Source organism: Loxodonta africana, chromosome 22 (genome assembly GCF_030014295.1).
Source record: "Loxodonta africana isolate mLoxAfr1 chromosome 22, mLoxAfr1.hap2, whole genome shotgun sequence".
Taxonomy (NCBI): Eukaryota; Metazoa; Chordata; class Mammalia; order Proboscidea; family Elephantidae; genus Loxodonta; species Loxodonta africana.
In genome coordinates, this window is record NC_087363.1 from 50,175,889 (window position 1) to 50,187,962 (window position 12,074).

General features: G+C 40.5%; 1 protein-coding gene across 5 annotated transcripts in view; it reads right to left on the reverse strand.

Annotated features, from left to right (window-relative positions):
* CNTN4 (contactin 4) overlaps positions 1–12,074 on the reverse strand; it is a 410,739-nt gene that overhangs the window by 113,932 nt on the left and 284,733 nt on the right. For all 5 annotated transcript variants that reach the window (XM_064275007.1, XM_010590039.2, XM_023547999.2 and 2 more), the window contains one exon: positions 825–952. In XM_064275007.1, the coding sequence (XP_064131077.1) occupies positions 825–952 (128 nt within the window). The remainder of the gene's footprint in view (positions 1–824; positions 953–12,074) is intronic.

The following is a 12,074-nucleotide window of genomic DNA, read 5'->3' on the forward strand; positions in this document are numbered from 1 at the left end:
TACTGGTGACCTTGAGAAAAGTCATCAACCTGAGACTTAGCTTCCTCAATCAAATCATCAAGATCCCTTCAACTCAAAAATCCTATGACCCAGCAAGGTATAAAGTGATAGAAATGCAAATGACATGCAAATGAAGATCTCATCCTAAACAATTCTTACTCAGCACTGCAGCCCAGCCCATCCAGCTGGGGTTGGAACAGTTGCACACCCTGTGCTGTGCTAAGAATGTAAAGGGCTTTCTGTCATAAGCCAGAAAGCACCCAGTCTAAGGTATGTGGGATGTTTTATTTCCTTAGAACTTACAGGGTTGGCTGGGTGACTAAAGCAAAGCACAGAGGTGACCAAAACCCTTTATTAGTGTAATAATCCATATATCCATCTCTCTGAATAACTGGCGCAGCTCTTTTAAAAATCGCCGATGTCACTGTTTCAACAATGTTTGCTAAAAATAGTATTTGAGTCTTGGGTTTTTAATTTGTTAGCACATTGTTCCTCGACATGAATTTCAAATCTATAGAGGCTTGAAGGAAATTTAATTAAAGGAGTGAAGATAACATTAGTTACAATACTACAATAGCTACAGTGGCTGTAATTCTCAAAAGTGTATTGGATGATTCTGAAATAAGATAGTCGTTCAGTCATATTCATTACCAACAGTTGGCCAGGAGTTTTTAATCATATCATGTTTGCCATGATGAATTAATTTAGCAGCATGGTGATGTCTGTAGAGGTTTACATGAATGATGCCATGCCTATAGAATACATTGTTAGAAATGAGGGCACATATATTAATATATGAGTTCTTTTTTGGGGTTAGCCATTACCTTTCACTACCAAGTTTCCAGTACTGCTAGCAGTTCCAAAATGGTTAGTGGCAATGCAGGTGTAACTCCCAGCATCTGACTTAGTGACGTTGATAATTCTGAGGCTTCCATCTTCAGAAACGATAATTCTGAAATCAAAGCAAATAAACCCAAGATGGTAAATCTATTCTACAGGACTCATTGCGAATGATTTCTCTTGTCTTTTCAAACCATAAGTTATGGCTGTATCAGTTAACAGTCTCATCTTTATTTAGGGTGTTTGTCTACAGCAACATAAATATAATTAGGATATGTCACTTGTTTGGTACTTTTAATAACTCTTCTTGCTAAAATGTTCTCAATATTCAGATGAGTTGTAATCATTTCTCCCTCTTTGGTAGCTCTAGCCACATTATGCAAAGGGAAGGCTTACTGTTATGCAAAGGAAAGGCTAAAGGGAAGGCTTACTGTAGATCACTGCTGAGACTGCTAATAAGGGATAAGAAAAAAATCCCTTGATTGACCACTTTAGGCACTTTCATTGAAAGTGGTTTTTCTAGATGAGAGGTTCTAATTAAATAAGGCATTATTAAGCATATTTATGTTCTGAAATATGTCAGCCAATATAGTTTTAATGAGATGCAAGAAACGAACATAAAAAATTAAAATATTCCACAACTAAGTGTGACTTTGGCAGAATAGTTAATGTGGATTGTACATCTCTGGCCCAACAATGAGACCAACGTCTACTACCCAGGGGGAAGGCAACACTCCTGTTGACAGACACAGAAGCTGGGGTAGGAAGGATTTCAGAAAACCTTTTTTTCAATGTGATTGTGGCAGAAGAGCAGGAAGATATCAAGATGCGTAAGACATACAGCCTGGCTTAGAAGCTGAAAGAGAAATAAGTAATGCACACAGATAGCTCGTTCAAGGTAAATGCTGGCTCAATCTCTACTATATATTTCAAATCTACCCACTTCTTTCCATCTCTTCTGCCACTTCCCTCTTGCTTCATAACTAGTGTGCCGATTTCTACTCTTGTCCCGCAAATCCGTTCTTCAGCTACTGGCCAGATGATCTTTTAAAAATATAAATAATATCACATCACTCCCTAAGTTTAGAGAGCTTTCCTTGGCTCCCCACTACACTCAGAATATATTCCCTTCTACTGTCTACAAAAGGATCCCTGGTGGCACAGTGGTTAAGCAGTCAGCTGCTACCCAAAAGGTTAGGAGTTTGAACCCACCAGCTGCTCGGAGGGAAAAAGATGTGGCAGTCTGCTTCCATAAAGATTAAAGCCTTGGAAACCCTATGGGGCAGTTCTCTGTCCTACAGAGTCACTATCAGTCAGAATTGACTTGACAGCAGTGGGTTTGGGTTTTTGGTTTTAAGATATACAATGCCTAATGGATCTGGTCTCCACCTTTCTCTCTTCTACTTTATTTCATTCTAATCTTCCTACTCTTCGTGAACTCTAGTCAAGTTGGCCTTTTCGAAGTTCTAAGAGCATTTCACACTCTATCCTCCCTCATGGATTTTGCACTTGCTGTTTTTTTTTGTTCTCTCTCCTGCACCTGCACAGAGCTCGTGTGCAGGAGTCCTTGTGGTGGTTGTTGTGTGCAGTCAAGTCAATTCCAACTCACAGTGACCCTATAGGACAGAGTAAAACTGCCCCATAGGATTTCCTAGGCTGTCATCTTTACGGGAGGAGACCACCAGGTCTTTTCTCCCGTGGAGCTGCTGGTGGGTTCAAACTGCCAGTGTTGTGGTTAGCAACTGAGTGCTTAACCATTGCACCATCAGGGCTCATACAATAGTTAATGTGTGTCATGAATTGAATTGTGTCCCCCCCAAAATGTGCGTATCAGTTTGGCTGGGCCATGATTCCTGATATTGTGTGATTGTCCACCATTTTGTCATCTGATGTGATTTTCCTATGTGTTGTAAATCCTGCCTCTATGATGTTAATGAGGAAGGATGAGTGGCAGCTGTGTTGATGAGGCATGACTCAGTCTACAAGATTGGACTGTGTCTTGAGCAGGTTTCTTTTGGGATATAAAAGAGAAAAGTAAGCAGAGAGAGATAGGGACCTCATACCTCTAAGAAAGCAGTGCCTGAAGCAGAGCATGTCCTTTGGAGCCGGGGTTCTTGGCTGGAGAAGCTCCTGATATATTCCCTTCTGTGATATATAAAAGGAGCCCTGGTGGCACAGTGGTCAAGCAGTCAGCTGCTAACTGAAAGGTCAGCAGTTTGAACCCACAGCTGCTCAGAGGGAGAAAGATGTGGCAGTCTGCTTCCATAAAGACTAAAAAAAAAAAAAAAAACCCAGTGCTGTCGACCATAAAGACTACAGCCTTGGAAACTCTATGGGGCAGTTCTACTCTGTCATACAGGGTCACTATGTGTTAGAATAAACTCGATGACATTGGGACTGGCTTTTTTGTTTTTGTTTTCTTTTAAGGAGACTTGGTAGTGCAATGGTTAAGCACTTGGCTGCTAACTGAAAGGTAGGCGGTTCAAGCCCACTAGCTGTTCACTGGGAGGAAAGATCTGGAGATCTGCTCCTGTAAAGATTACAGCCTGGGAAACACCATGTGGTAGTTCTCTGTCCTATAGGGTTGCTATGAGTTGGAATTGACTCAACATCACACAACAAAAACAGTTATCTCTCTTTTTAAAAATAGTGTTCTCTTATTTAGTCATTTGTACAAATGGGGAAAACCTGGACTCTTAATATACTTTCGTTTAATATAGTAATTAAATCAGCCTTCTTTTTGTATTTCGAGTATCATTTCTGACAAGGTGAAGTCAATATCAAACGAGCTAAGTCGTCCCAAGTCAATGCACAGGACACAACGTGGCCCTTTGCTCACTCTGTCCACAGAGACACACACAACAGTTGCTTCGTAAAGATCATCTGGTACCTCCTCAGCCAAAGAGCAGGTGTACTGACAAAAACAGAGTGACGATCCAATCCTAATTACCTCAATAATCATTCTAAACTTTCAAATCCTTTATACCACCTAACAAAAATAGCTTTAAGGGAGCTAATCATATTCCTATTTATAAAATAACTCACTAGAAATTATGAAATGTCAATATATGAAAACTCAACTAGTAAGGTGACTTTTTTTTTTTTTTTTTTTGGATGTAGAGTCATTTTGTTCCAAGCTGTAGCAAGGCCTGGGACATATTAAACACTCTGAAGGGCGAGTTAACTCTTGCAAAGCATGTTGTTGTTGTAAGGTATCATAGAGTCTATTTTCAACTCATAGCAACCCCATGTGACAGAGCAGACCCGCCCCATGAGGTTTCCTAGGCTGTAATTTTTACGGAAGAGCTCTGGTGGTGCAGTGGTTATAGTGCTTGGCTGCTAACCAAAAGGTCAGCTGTTTGAATCCACCAGCAGCTCCTTGGGAGAAAGATGTGGCAATCTGCTCCCGTAAAGGTTACAGCCTTGGAAACCCTATGGGACAGTCCTACTCTGTCCTATAAAATTGCTCTGAGTCACAATTGACTCGGCAGCAGTGGATCTGTTTTGGGTTTTAATATTTATGGGAGCAGATTGCTAGGTCTTTATCCCACCCAGGCAGTGGGTGGGTCTGAACTGCCAATCTTTCAGTCAGCAGCCGAATGCTTAACCGTTGCACCACCAGAGCTCCTTTTCAAAACCCAAGGGCCTATTAATAGTTTACATTATTTAAAACACTATCCTTATATTCCCAAAACTTGAAGCCACATCTTCTATTACACTGTATAATGCCAAAGGATATGAAAAAGGAAACAAGGATTTGTCACTAGATGACCTGGGCTCTATTCCTTGACCCTGATATTTGTTAAGTGTATAATTTTGGCCAAATTACTTCAGCTCTGACAAGGGGTTTCAGCTTTGGCACTGCTGATACACTGTACCAGATAATTCTTTATCCTTGGGAAGATATGTAGCAGAAGTCATGCCTCTACCCACTAGACTCCAGCATTCTCCGCCAGTCGAAAACCTCTCCAGACACTGCTAAATGTCCTCTGAAGGGCAAAATTACCCCTGTTAAAAATTACTGAGTCTCTTTGGTTACTGTGCTTGGCAGCTAACTAAAAGGTTGGAGGTTCAAATCCACCCAGAGGCACCTTGGAAGAAAAGGCTGGTGCTCTACTAAAAAAAATCAGCCATTGAAAACCCTATGGACACATGAAAAAATTGCCATCGGAGAGATACAAATCAAAACCACAATGAGACATCATTTCACTAAAAGTGGCTAAGATAAAAAGCAAAACAAAACAAGCAAAAAAAAAAAAAAAAAAACCCAAAATAACAAATGTTGGAGTGAATGTAAGGAAATTGGAACCTTATCCGTTGCAGGTGGGAATGCAAAATGGTACAGTCACTGCGAAGACACTGTGGCAGTTCCTCAAAAAACAAAAAATAGAACTACCATGTGATCCAGCAATTCTTTTGGGTATACCCCAAAAGACTTGAAAGCAGAGACTCAGAGACTTGTATACCAATGTTCATTACAGCACTATTCACTATAGCCAAAAGGTGGAAACAACCTAAATGCCCATCAACAATGAATGGATAAACAAAATGTGGTACATACGTACAATGGAATACTACTCAGCCAGTAGGAGAAATGAACTCTTGATACATGCTACAATATGGATGGAGCTTGAAGACATTATGATGAGTGAAATAAGTCAATTACAAATGGGCAAATATTGTTTGGCTTCACTTATATAAAAACACAAGAAAAGGTAAATATATAGAGACCAAAGTTTATTAGTGGTTACCAGGGGTGGCGGGGGTGGGGGGGGGTTGCTGCTTACACAGTACTGAATTTTGGTTTATGGTGATTGAAAATTACATTGCTTAAGGGTAGGCTTGCACAACTGATTACTCTTAAGGGCTGTCAATATGTTGTACACCTGTAAAAAGTTCAACTGGGAAAAGTTGTGTGACAGACATGTTTACAACAACAACAAAAAAGTAGCTGCTAAGCCTGCTTATTTACAACCAAAAACATCATGGGATTTGGTTCCTTGGTTTGGAGGTTTAGGGTCATGGTTTCATGAGAATCCCAGTTATTTGTCCTAATAATGTGCTGAGGGCTTCTGTTCTACCTCCTAGTTCTTTGTGTATCTTCAGGTCTTAAAAGCTTGCAAGTAGCCATCTAAAAAACAATTGGTCTTTATTCGCCTGGTGCAACAGAGGAAGAAGGAGAGTCAGGAATAGGAAGAGGGTTTGAACGTGTGGCTAATTGCCTCCATGAACAACTGCTTCCTTTGCCACGAGACCAGAAGAAAAGATAGTGGCGACCATTACTGGACATTTTGATCAAAGATTCACAGAAGAATCCTGATCACAAGGAGGGAAGCTTTGAACAGAATTTCACATTCTCACGGACTGCAGACATTCTGGAGACATGGAAGCTGGATGGGTCCCTGAAACTGTTGCCCTGCGATAAGCTTAAGCCTTGAATCAAAAACGTCCTGTAAAGCCTGCTTAAAACCAAACAATAGTTTAGCTTAACTAGTAAAAAGTATCTGCTTTGAGCATTACACTCTTTGACAAGAGTAACTACAAAGATCAGATAGGAAACTCATGGGGCAGTGAGTTTATGTTAATAATGGAGGAACAACTCAGAAAAGGAAGGTGAGAATAGTTGCCCAACTTGAAGAACGTAATCAGTGTTACTGAATTGACCCTGTAGAAACTGTTGAATTGGTCTGTTTTGCTGTGTATATTCTCAACAACAGCAAAACTAAAAAAATACAGTAATGAACAAAACCAATTAAAAACCTGGCCATCATGGGGAAAAAAAAAATGATAAAGGTAAAAAACAAAAACTCCCATGGAGCACAGTTCTCTGTAACACAAACGGTCAGCATGAGTTGGGATCAACTCGATGGCAACAGTTTTTTTTTTTTTAAAGTACTGGGCTAAGTCAGTTTTGTTTTGTTTTTTTAATCTCACAGTGTGTTTATGGTGATTATCTTTGGTAAGGAGATAAAAGGTACATGAAAAGTTCCATTAACTGTAATGTGCTCTACAAATGTTTTTCCAATGTCATGTCCATCCCTGCTTCTTTATTTTTTCTTGCTTCCTACCTTTGGTATGTCACTTGCACCAAAGACACCCAACATATTGTTGCCACTCCAGCTGTGGGACCCAGATCCATCTTCACAGTCCTAGTACAAGGCTCTCTTTGTGCCTTTCCCTCAAACCTACCTATTCAATTCCCTATGGGCTTTGTGATATGATGAAGCAATTTTACAAATGACTTTTAATACTCATTTTTAAGATTTCAGTGGCTGACACTGACTTAATTTTAATCCTCCTGATGGTGTTTGCAAAGAGGTAATTAAAAGAGGTAATCCTCTAAAGCTAGAATTTCAGGCAACGGAGAATGTCAGTGAGGGAGACAACTGCAGAAGAGGTAACTTTTAGTTGTTGGGTGCTCTCAAACAACCCCACGTGACAGAATAGAACTGCCTCATAGGGATTTCTAGTCTGTAATCTTTTTTTTTTTTTTTTTAATCTTTATAGGAGCAAATCACCAGGTCTTTCTCCCACAGAGCCACTAGGAGGGTTCAAATAGCCAACCTTTTGATTAACTGGAAAAACAAAAAACAAACCAGTTGCTGTAGAGTCGATTCCGACTCATGGCAACCCTACAGAACAGAGTAGAAATGCCCCATAGGGTTTCCAAGGAGCAGCAGCTGGTAGATTTGAACTGCTGACTTTTGGTTAGCAGCCAAGCTCTTAACCACTACGCTACCAGGGCTCCACCTTTTGAATAACTGTCCTTAAATCAAATCATAGTGCTGTAACTGCTTAGTGTTTCTAGATATAATCCAAAATTGGGGGTAATATGAAGTTAGAAGAAATTTTTATTTTGGGAAACTCGACCACTTTCTTATCCAAGCAACACAGTGTAGTGATTAAGAGCATAGACTCTGGAACAAAACCATTTTGGTTCAGATTATACTCCTGCCACTTATGAGCTGTGTGGTATTGGGTATATTATTTTCTCTGTGCCTAGGTTTCCTTATTTGAGACAATGGAATAATAAAATAAGTAGGTCTCATTGGGTTAAGCAGATGCGCAGTGTGTAGAATACAGTCTGACATACAAAATGCACTACATAAGTGCACGAGCCACAGGTTCTGTTAAGAGAGCCTCTGCATCCTCCTTGATCCATTGTTTTAACATTTAGAAAGGATGCTGTTAAGGCTAAGACTGTTGTCAAGTAGTTCTGTCCCCTCTGAAATCCTACAGCACTTTAATGAAGCATATGAATGACACCAAGTAGTCATACAGATAGAATGAAAAAATTGGACCCATTCATTCACGGCTATTTACCAGGCCTTGTGTTAGATACTGGGGATACAGAGAAGTGAAAGTTACAGTTTATATTCTCAAGAAGTTCAAAATAAATCAGAAGGACTTTAGATGATTATGTGTCTAGAACTAATGCCAATGCATTACATGCTAAAATACACACACTTTTAAAAGTGCATAGAAGGGACTTTGCTTTTTCTAATGGGGATGTTGTCTCTCCCAATATCTAGCTGTAAAGATGGGCAGGGACCCAGCACTGACCATTCAGAAGACCCTATTCTCTTGTCTACTGTGATTGGTTTACAAACAGGTATGCCACCACAATCCCTGGGTGGCACAAACTGTGCTTGACTACTAACCAAAAAGTTGGCAGCTCAAACCCAGCTGGTGGTACCACAACAGAAAGGCCTGGTGATCTGCTTCCGTAAAGATTACAGCCCAGAAAACTCTATGAAGCAGTTCTATTCTGTGACACATGGGGTCGTCATAAGTTGGAAACGACTTGACGGCAACGGGCTTTTTTTGTCTTTGTTTTTGGTGCCACCGCGGCCTGGAGTTATCTGAAGAAATAATTGCTTTTTGCTGGGATTATTAAATTTGGAGGGTGGGAATATGCAGCTGTTGTCAGTCATCTTGCCCAGCATATAGAGAAAGTGTGATTACGGAAGTTCAAGCAAAGAGCCCAAGAGGGAGAGAGGGGGAAGATGCAGAGAACTTTTGACATCTTTGAGGCTCTATTTCCATCCATGTCTGAAGCCAACAGCATCCCTTGGATGTCCCAGTTATAGAAGCCAATAGTTTAAGATGTGATGAATTCGACGTTCAGCCCTTATGACTGGAGGAGTCCAATCACTTAACACGTTCAGTTGAAAGCAGCAATGGAAGTGGAGACAAGTGGATGAAGTCTGCAGACACTGTGATGGGCCCATCTACAGCACTTATTAATAGAAGACTAACGAATTCTGTTATGGAAGGATAACCACAGAGTTCCGAGCATGAAAAAAATCAACCAGATCGTTCTTCATACACAGCTGTATCATAAATGTTTGGTTATTTATTTCTGCATATAAAAGCTAGGTATACAATTTGGCCTGTTGCTTTTAATTTGTTTTATGAGACTTTTATGAGTGAGGAACTAGCCATAAAGCCAGCATTTGGCTTTAGTGTGTTAATTTGAACTAACTCAAGGAACTCTTGAAATGCAACCAAAAACTAATATTTAGATACTTGCTTCCTTTCACTTTGGATCCTATTTAAACCTTTTTTTTTCCTCATGACTATAATGCCTGAATCTAATCCAGGGGTAGTTTTATTTACATGTCTGTTTCTTGATGAAAGTTCAAAGTTTCTTTTGTGTTCCATTTCACCTTACTCTTCCAACAATCAAAATGCCCTGTAACTATTACCTTGATATTGAACTTGGAACTCTTCCTAATAAGACTCATGAATAGTGATAGAGTTAGATAAAAAGAATTGAAAAGGTAAATCCTTCCCTGGCTTAGAATAGGTTAGCACTGACCTACCTGTGGGCTCTTTTTAAATCATTGATAGTATCAGAGAGGAGTCAAAGATGATAAAGCAGCAAAAAGAAAGGCGTGACACAGAACTTAATTTTCCTGACATGACAAAAGGTCATCTAATTTACAACATAGCAAATTACCTATAATGTAGGGAAGGTGTTGGTTCCCCCCTGCCACTGGGAGATTTCCGATTCATAGAGGATAGGAGCATATCTGGAATTATGAGATAAATTGAATCTCTTTCTTAATATGAGGCTCTGTGTTACAGTCATTGAGGAGCTGACCTTGTCAGTCTTATAAATCAAATCCAGTCTGGGGATGTGGGACCTTTAAAAGTGCTGATCTTTTCTTTTTGGGGGCTTTAGTAACAGACGACAAAAGCTGCCAACTCCACAATATTCTATCACCCTAAAGAGAAGGGTTATCTCAAAATGGTGACCCATGATATTCTGAGTAGTTCTGCATGGAAGCTGAACTGCTGGTGAGGGAGGTGGCATATCCTCGCCTGTCTTTGAGTCATATGGAAAAATGTCCCTTATAAGTAAACTGCTTTAGAATACAACTTAGAAAAATCACTTCCTCTACTGTGCAAAAAGGGGACTTAAGAATAATACTTCCCTTTCACAGGTGCACACATACACATACACACACGCATGTGTGTATGCATACACACACCCACACAAAGAACGTTCCCAACGGTTAACTTACTTAAATTTTAAATCATCTTTAGCATTGTTAGATTAGGGATAACATAGCTCATTTACACTTATATGTAATTAAAATAATCTCAAAGGGTCATAAAAGGCTTTTCTTCTGTACATGATAGGTTCCAGAAACAGCATTTGAAAGTTGAAGCCCTGGAAGTGAAACAATAAATTTATGCACTATAAGGGAGATTAATATTCCTCGAGAGCCCAGATATATTATAAAACACCAAATATGGCTAATTTTGGCTCCACCACCCATCTGTCCGTTTGTCATACTGTGGTGGCTTGCATGTTGCTGTGATGCTGGAAGCTATGTCATTGGTATTTCAAATACCAACAGGGTCACCCACGGTAGACAGGTTCCAGGGGAGTTTCCAGACTAAGACAGACCAGAAAGAAAATCCTGGTGATCTACTTCCGGAAATAAGCCAATGAGAACCTTATGGATCACAACAGAATACTGTCTGATACACTGCCGGAAGGTAAGCCCCCTAGGTTGAAAGGTACCACAAAAGCCACAATTGACTCAAACACACCAAACGATCATGAAGATGGCACAGGACTGGGCAATGTTTTATTCTGTGATACATGTGGTCACTGTTATGGATTCAATTATGTCCCCCCAAAAATCTGTGTATCAATTTGGCTGGGCCATGATTCCCAGTATTGTGTGGTTGTCCTCCAGTCTGTGATTATAATCTTATGTTAAAGAGGATTAGGATGGGATTGTAATACCCTTACTAAGGTCACATCCCTGATCCAATGTGAAAGGAGTTTCCCTGGGGTGTAGCCTGTGCCACCTTTTATCTCTCAAGAGATAAAAAGGAAACGGAAGCAAGCGGAGAGTTGGGGACCTCATACCACCAAGAAAGCAGTGCCGGGAGCAGAGCATATCCTTTGGATCCGGGGTCCCTGTGCAGAGAAGCTCCTAGTCTGGGGAAAGGTAACGAGGAGGCCGACAGAGAGATAAAGCCTTTCCCTGGAGCTGACGCCCTGAATTTGGACTTTTAACCTACTTTACTCTGAAGAAATAAATTTCTCTTTGTTAAAGCCATCCACTTGTGGTATTTCTGTTATAGCAGCACTAGATGACTAAGACAGTCACCATGAGTTAGAGCCAACTTGACAGCAATTAACAGCCACAACAATAACAAAGAACTGCTACTTTTCAGCTAAAACAACCTGGCCAGATGCTGGAGCTTTCATAGGAGGCCCAGCCCCAAGCAGAAGTAGACTGTTGGTCTCAGGGGCCACCAGTGAGGCCCTAAAACTAGGGAAGTTAAAGCAGGTATCCCCAAACTATGGGCAGTACAGGGCCAAATGTATGGCTCCTCATCATGTAACATGGGGAAGGACTGCCTAGCCACGTATGTGTGATTTGTTCTGATTTCCTGTTAATCTGATTTTCTGTGATTTGTAAATTTCCTGTTAATCCAAATAATTGGGCGATTTCCTATAAAAATCCATTACAGACTATTCTTGACAAATGGGAAGATAGGGAAAGACTGGCAAGAGATGCCCTCAGGACTAGAATGGGCTGGAGGGGAGAAGCAGCACCCCCTTTAAGGTGACGGGAGGCTTTCTAGCTTCCATTCACCCCTGGTTTGAACGGCTCATTAATGCTCCTACCTCACTCCTATGGGCCTTTGAGATTATGACCCCTTGCTTTAAATCGTCAGGATATGATGAGTAACTGGAGCAGGGT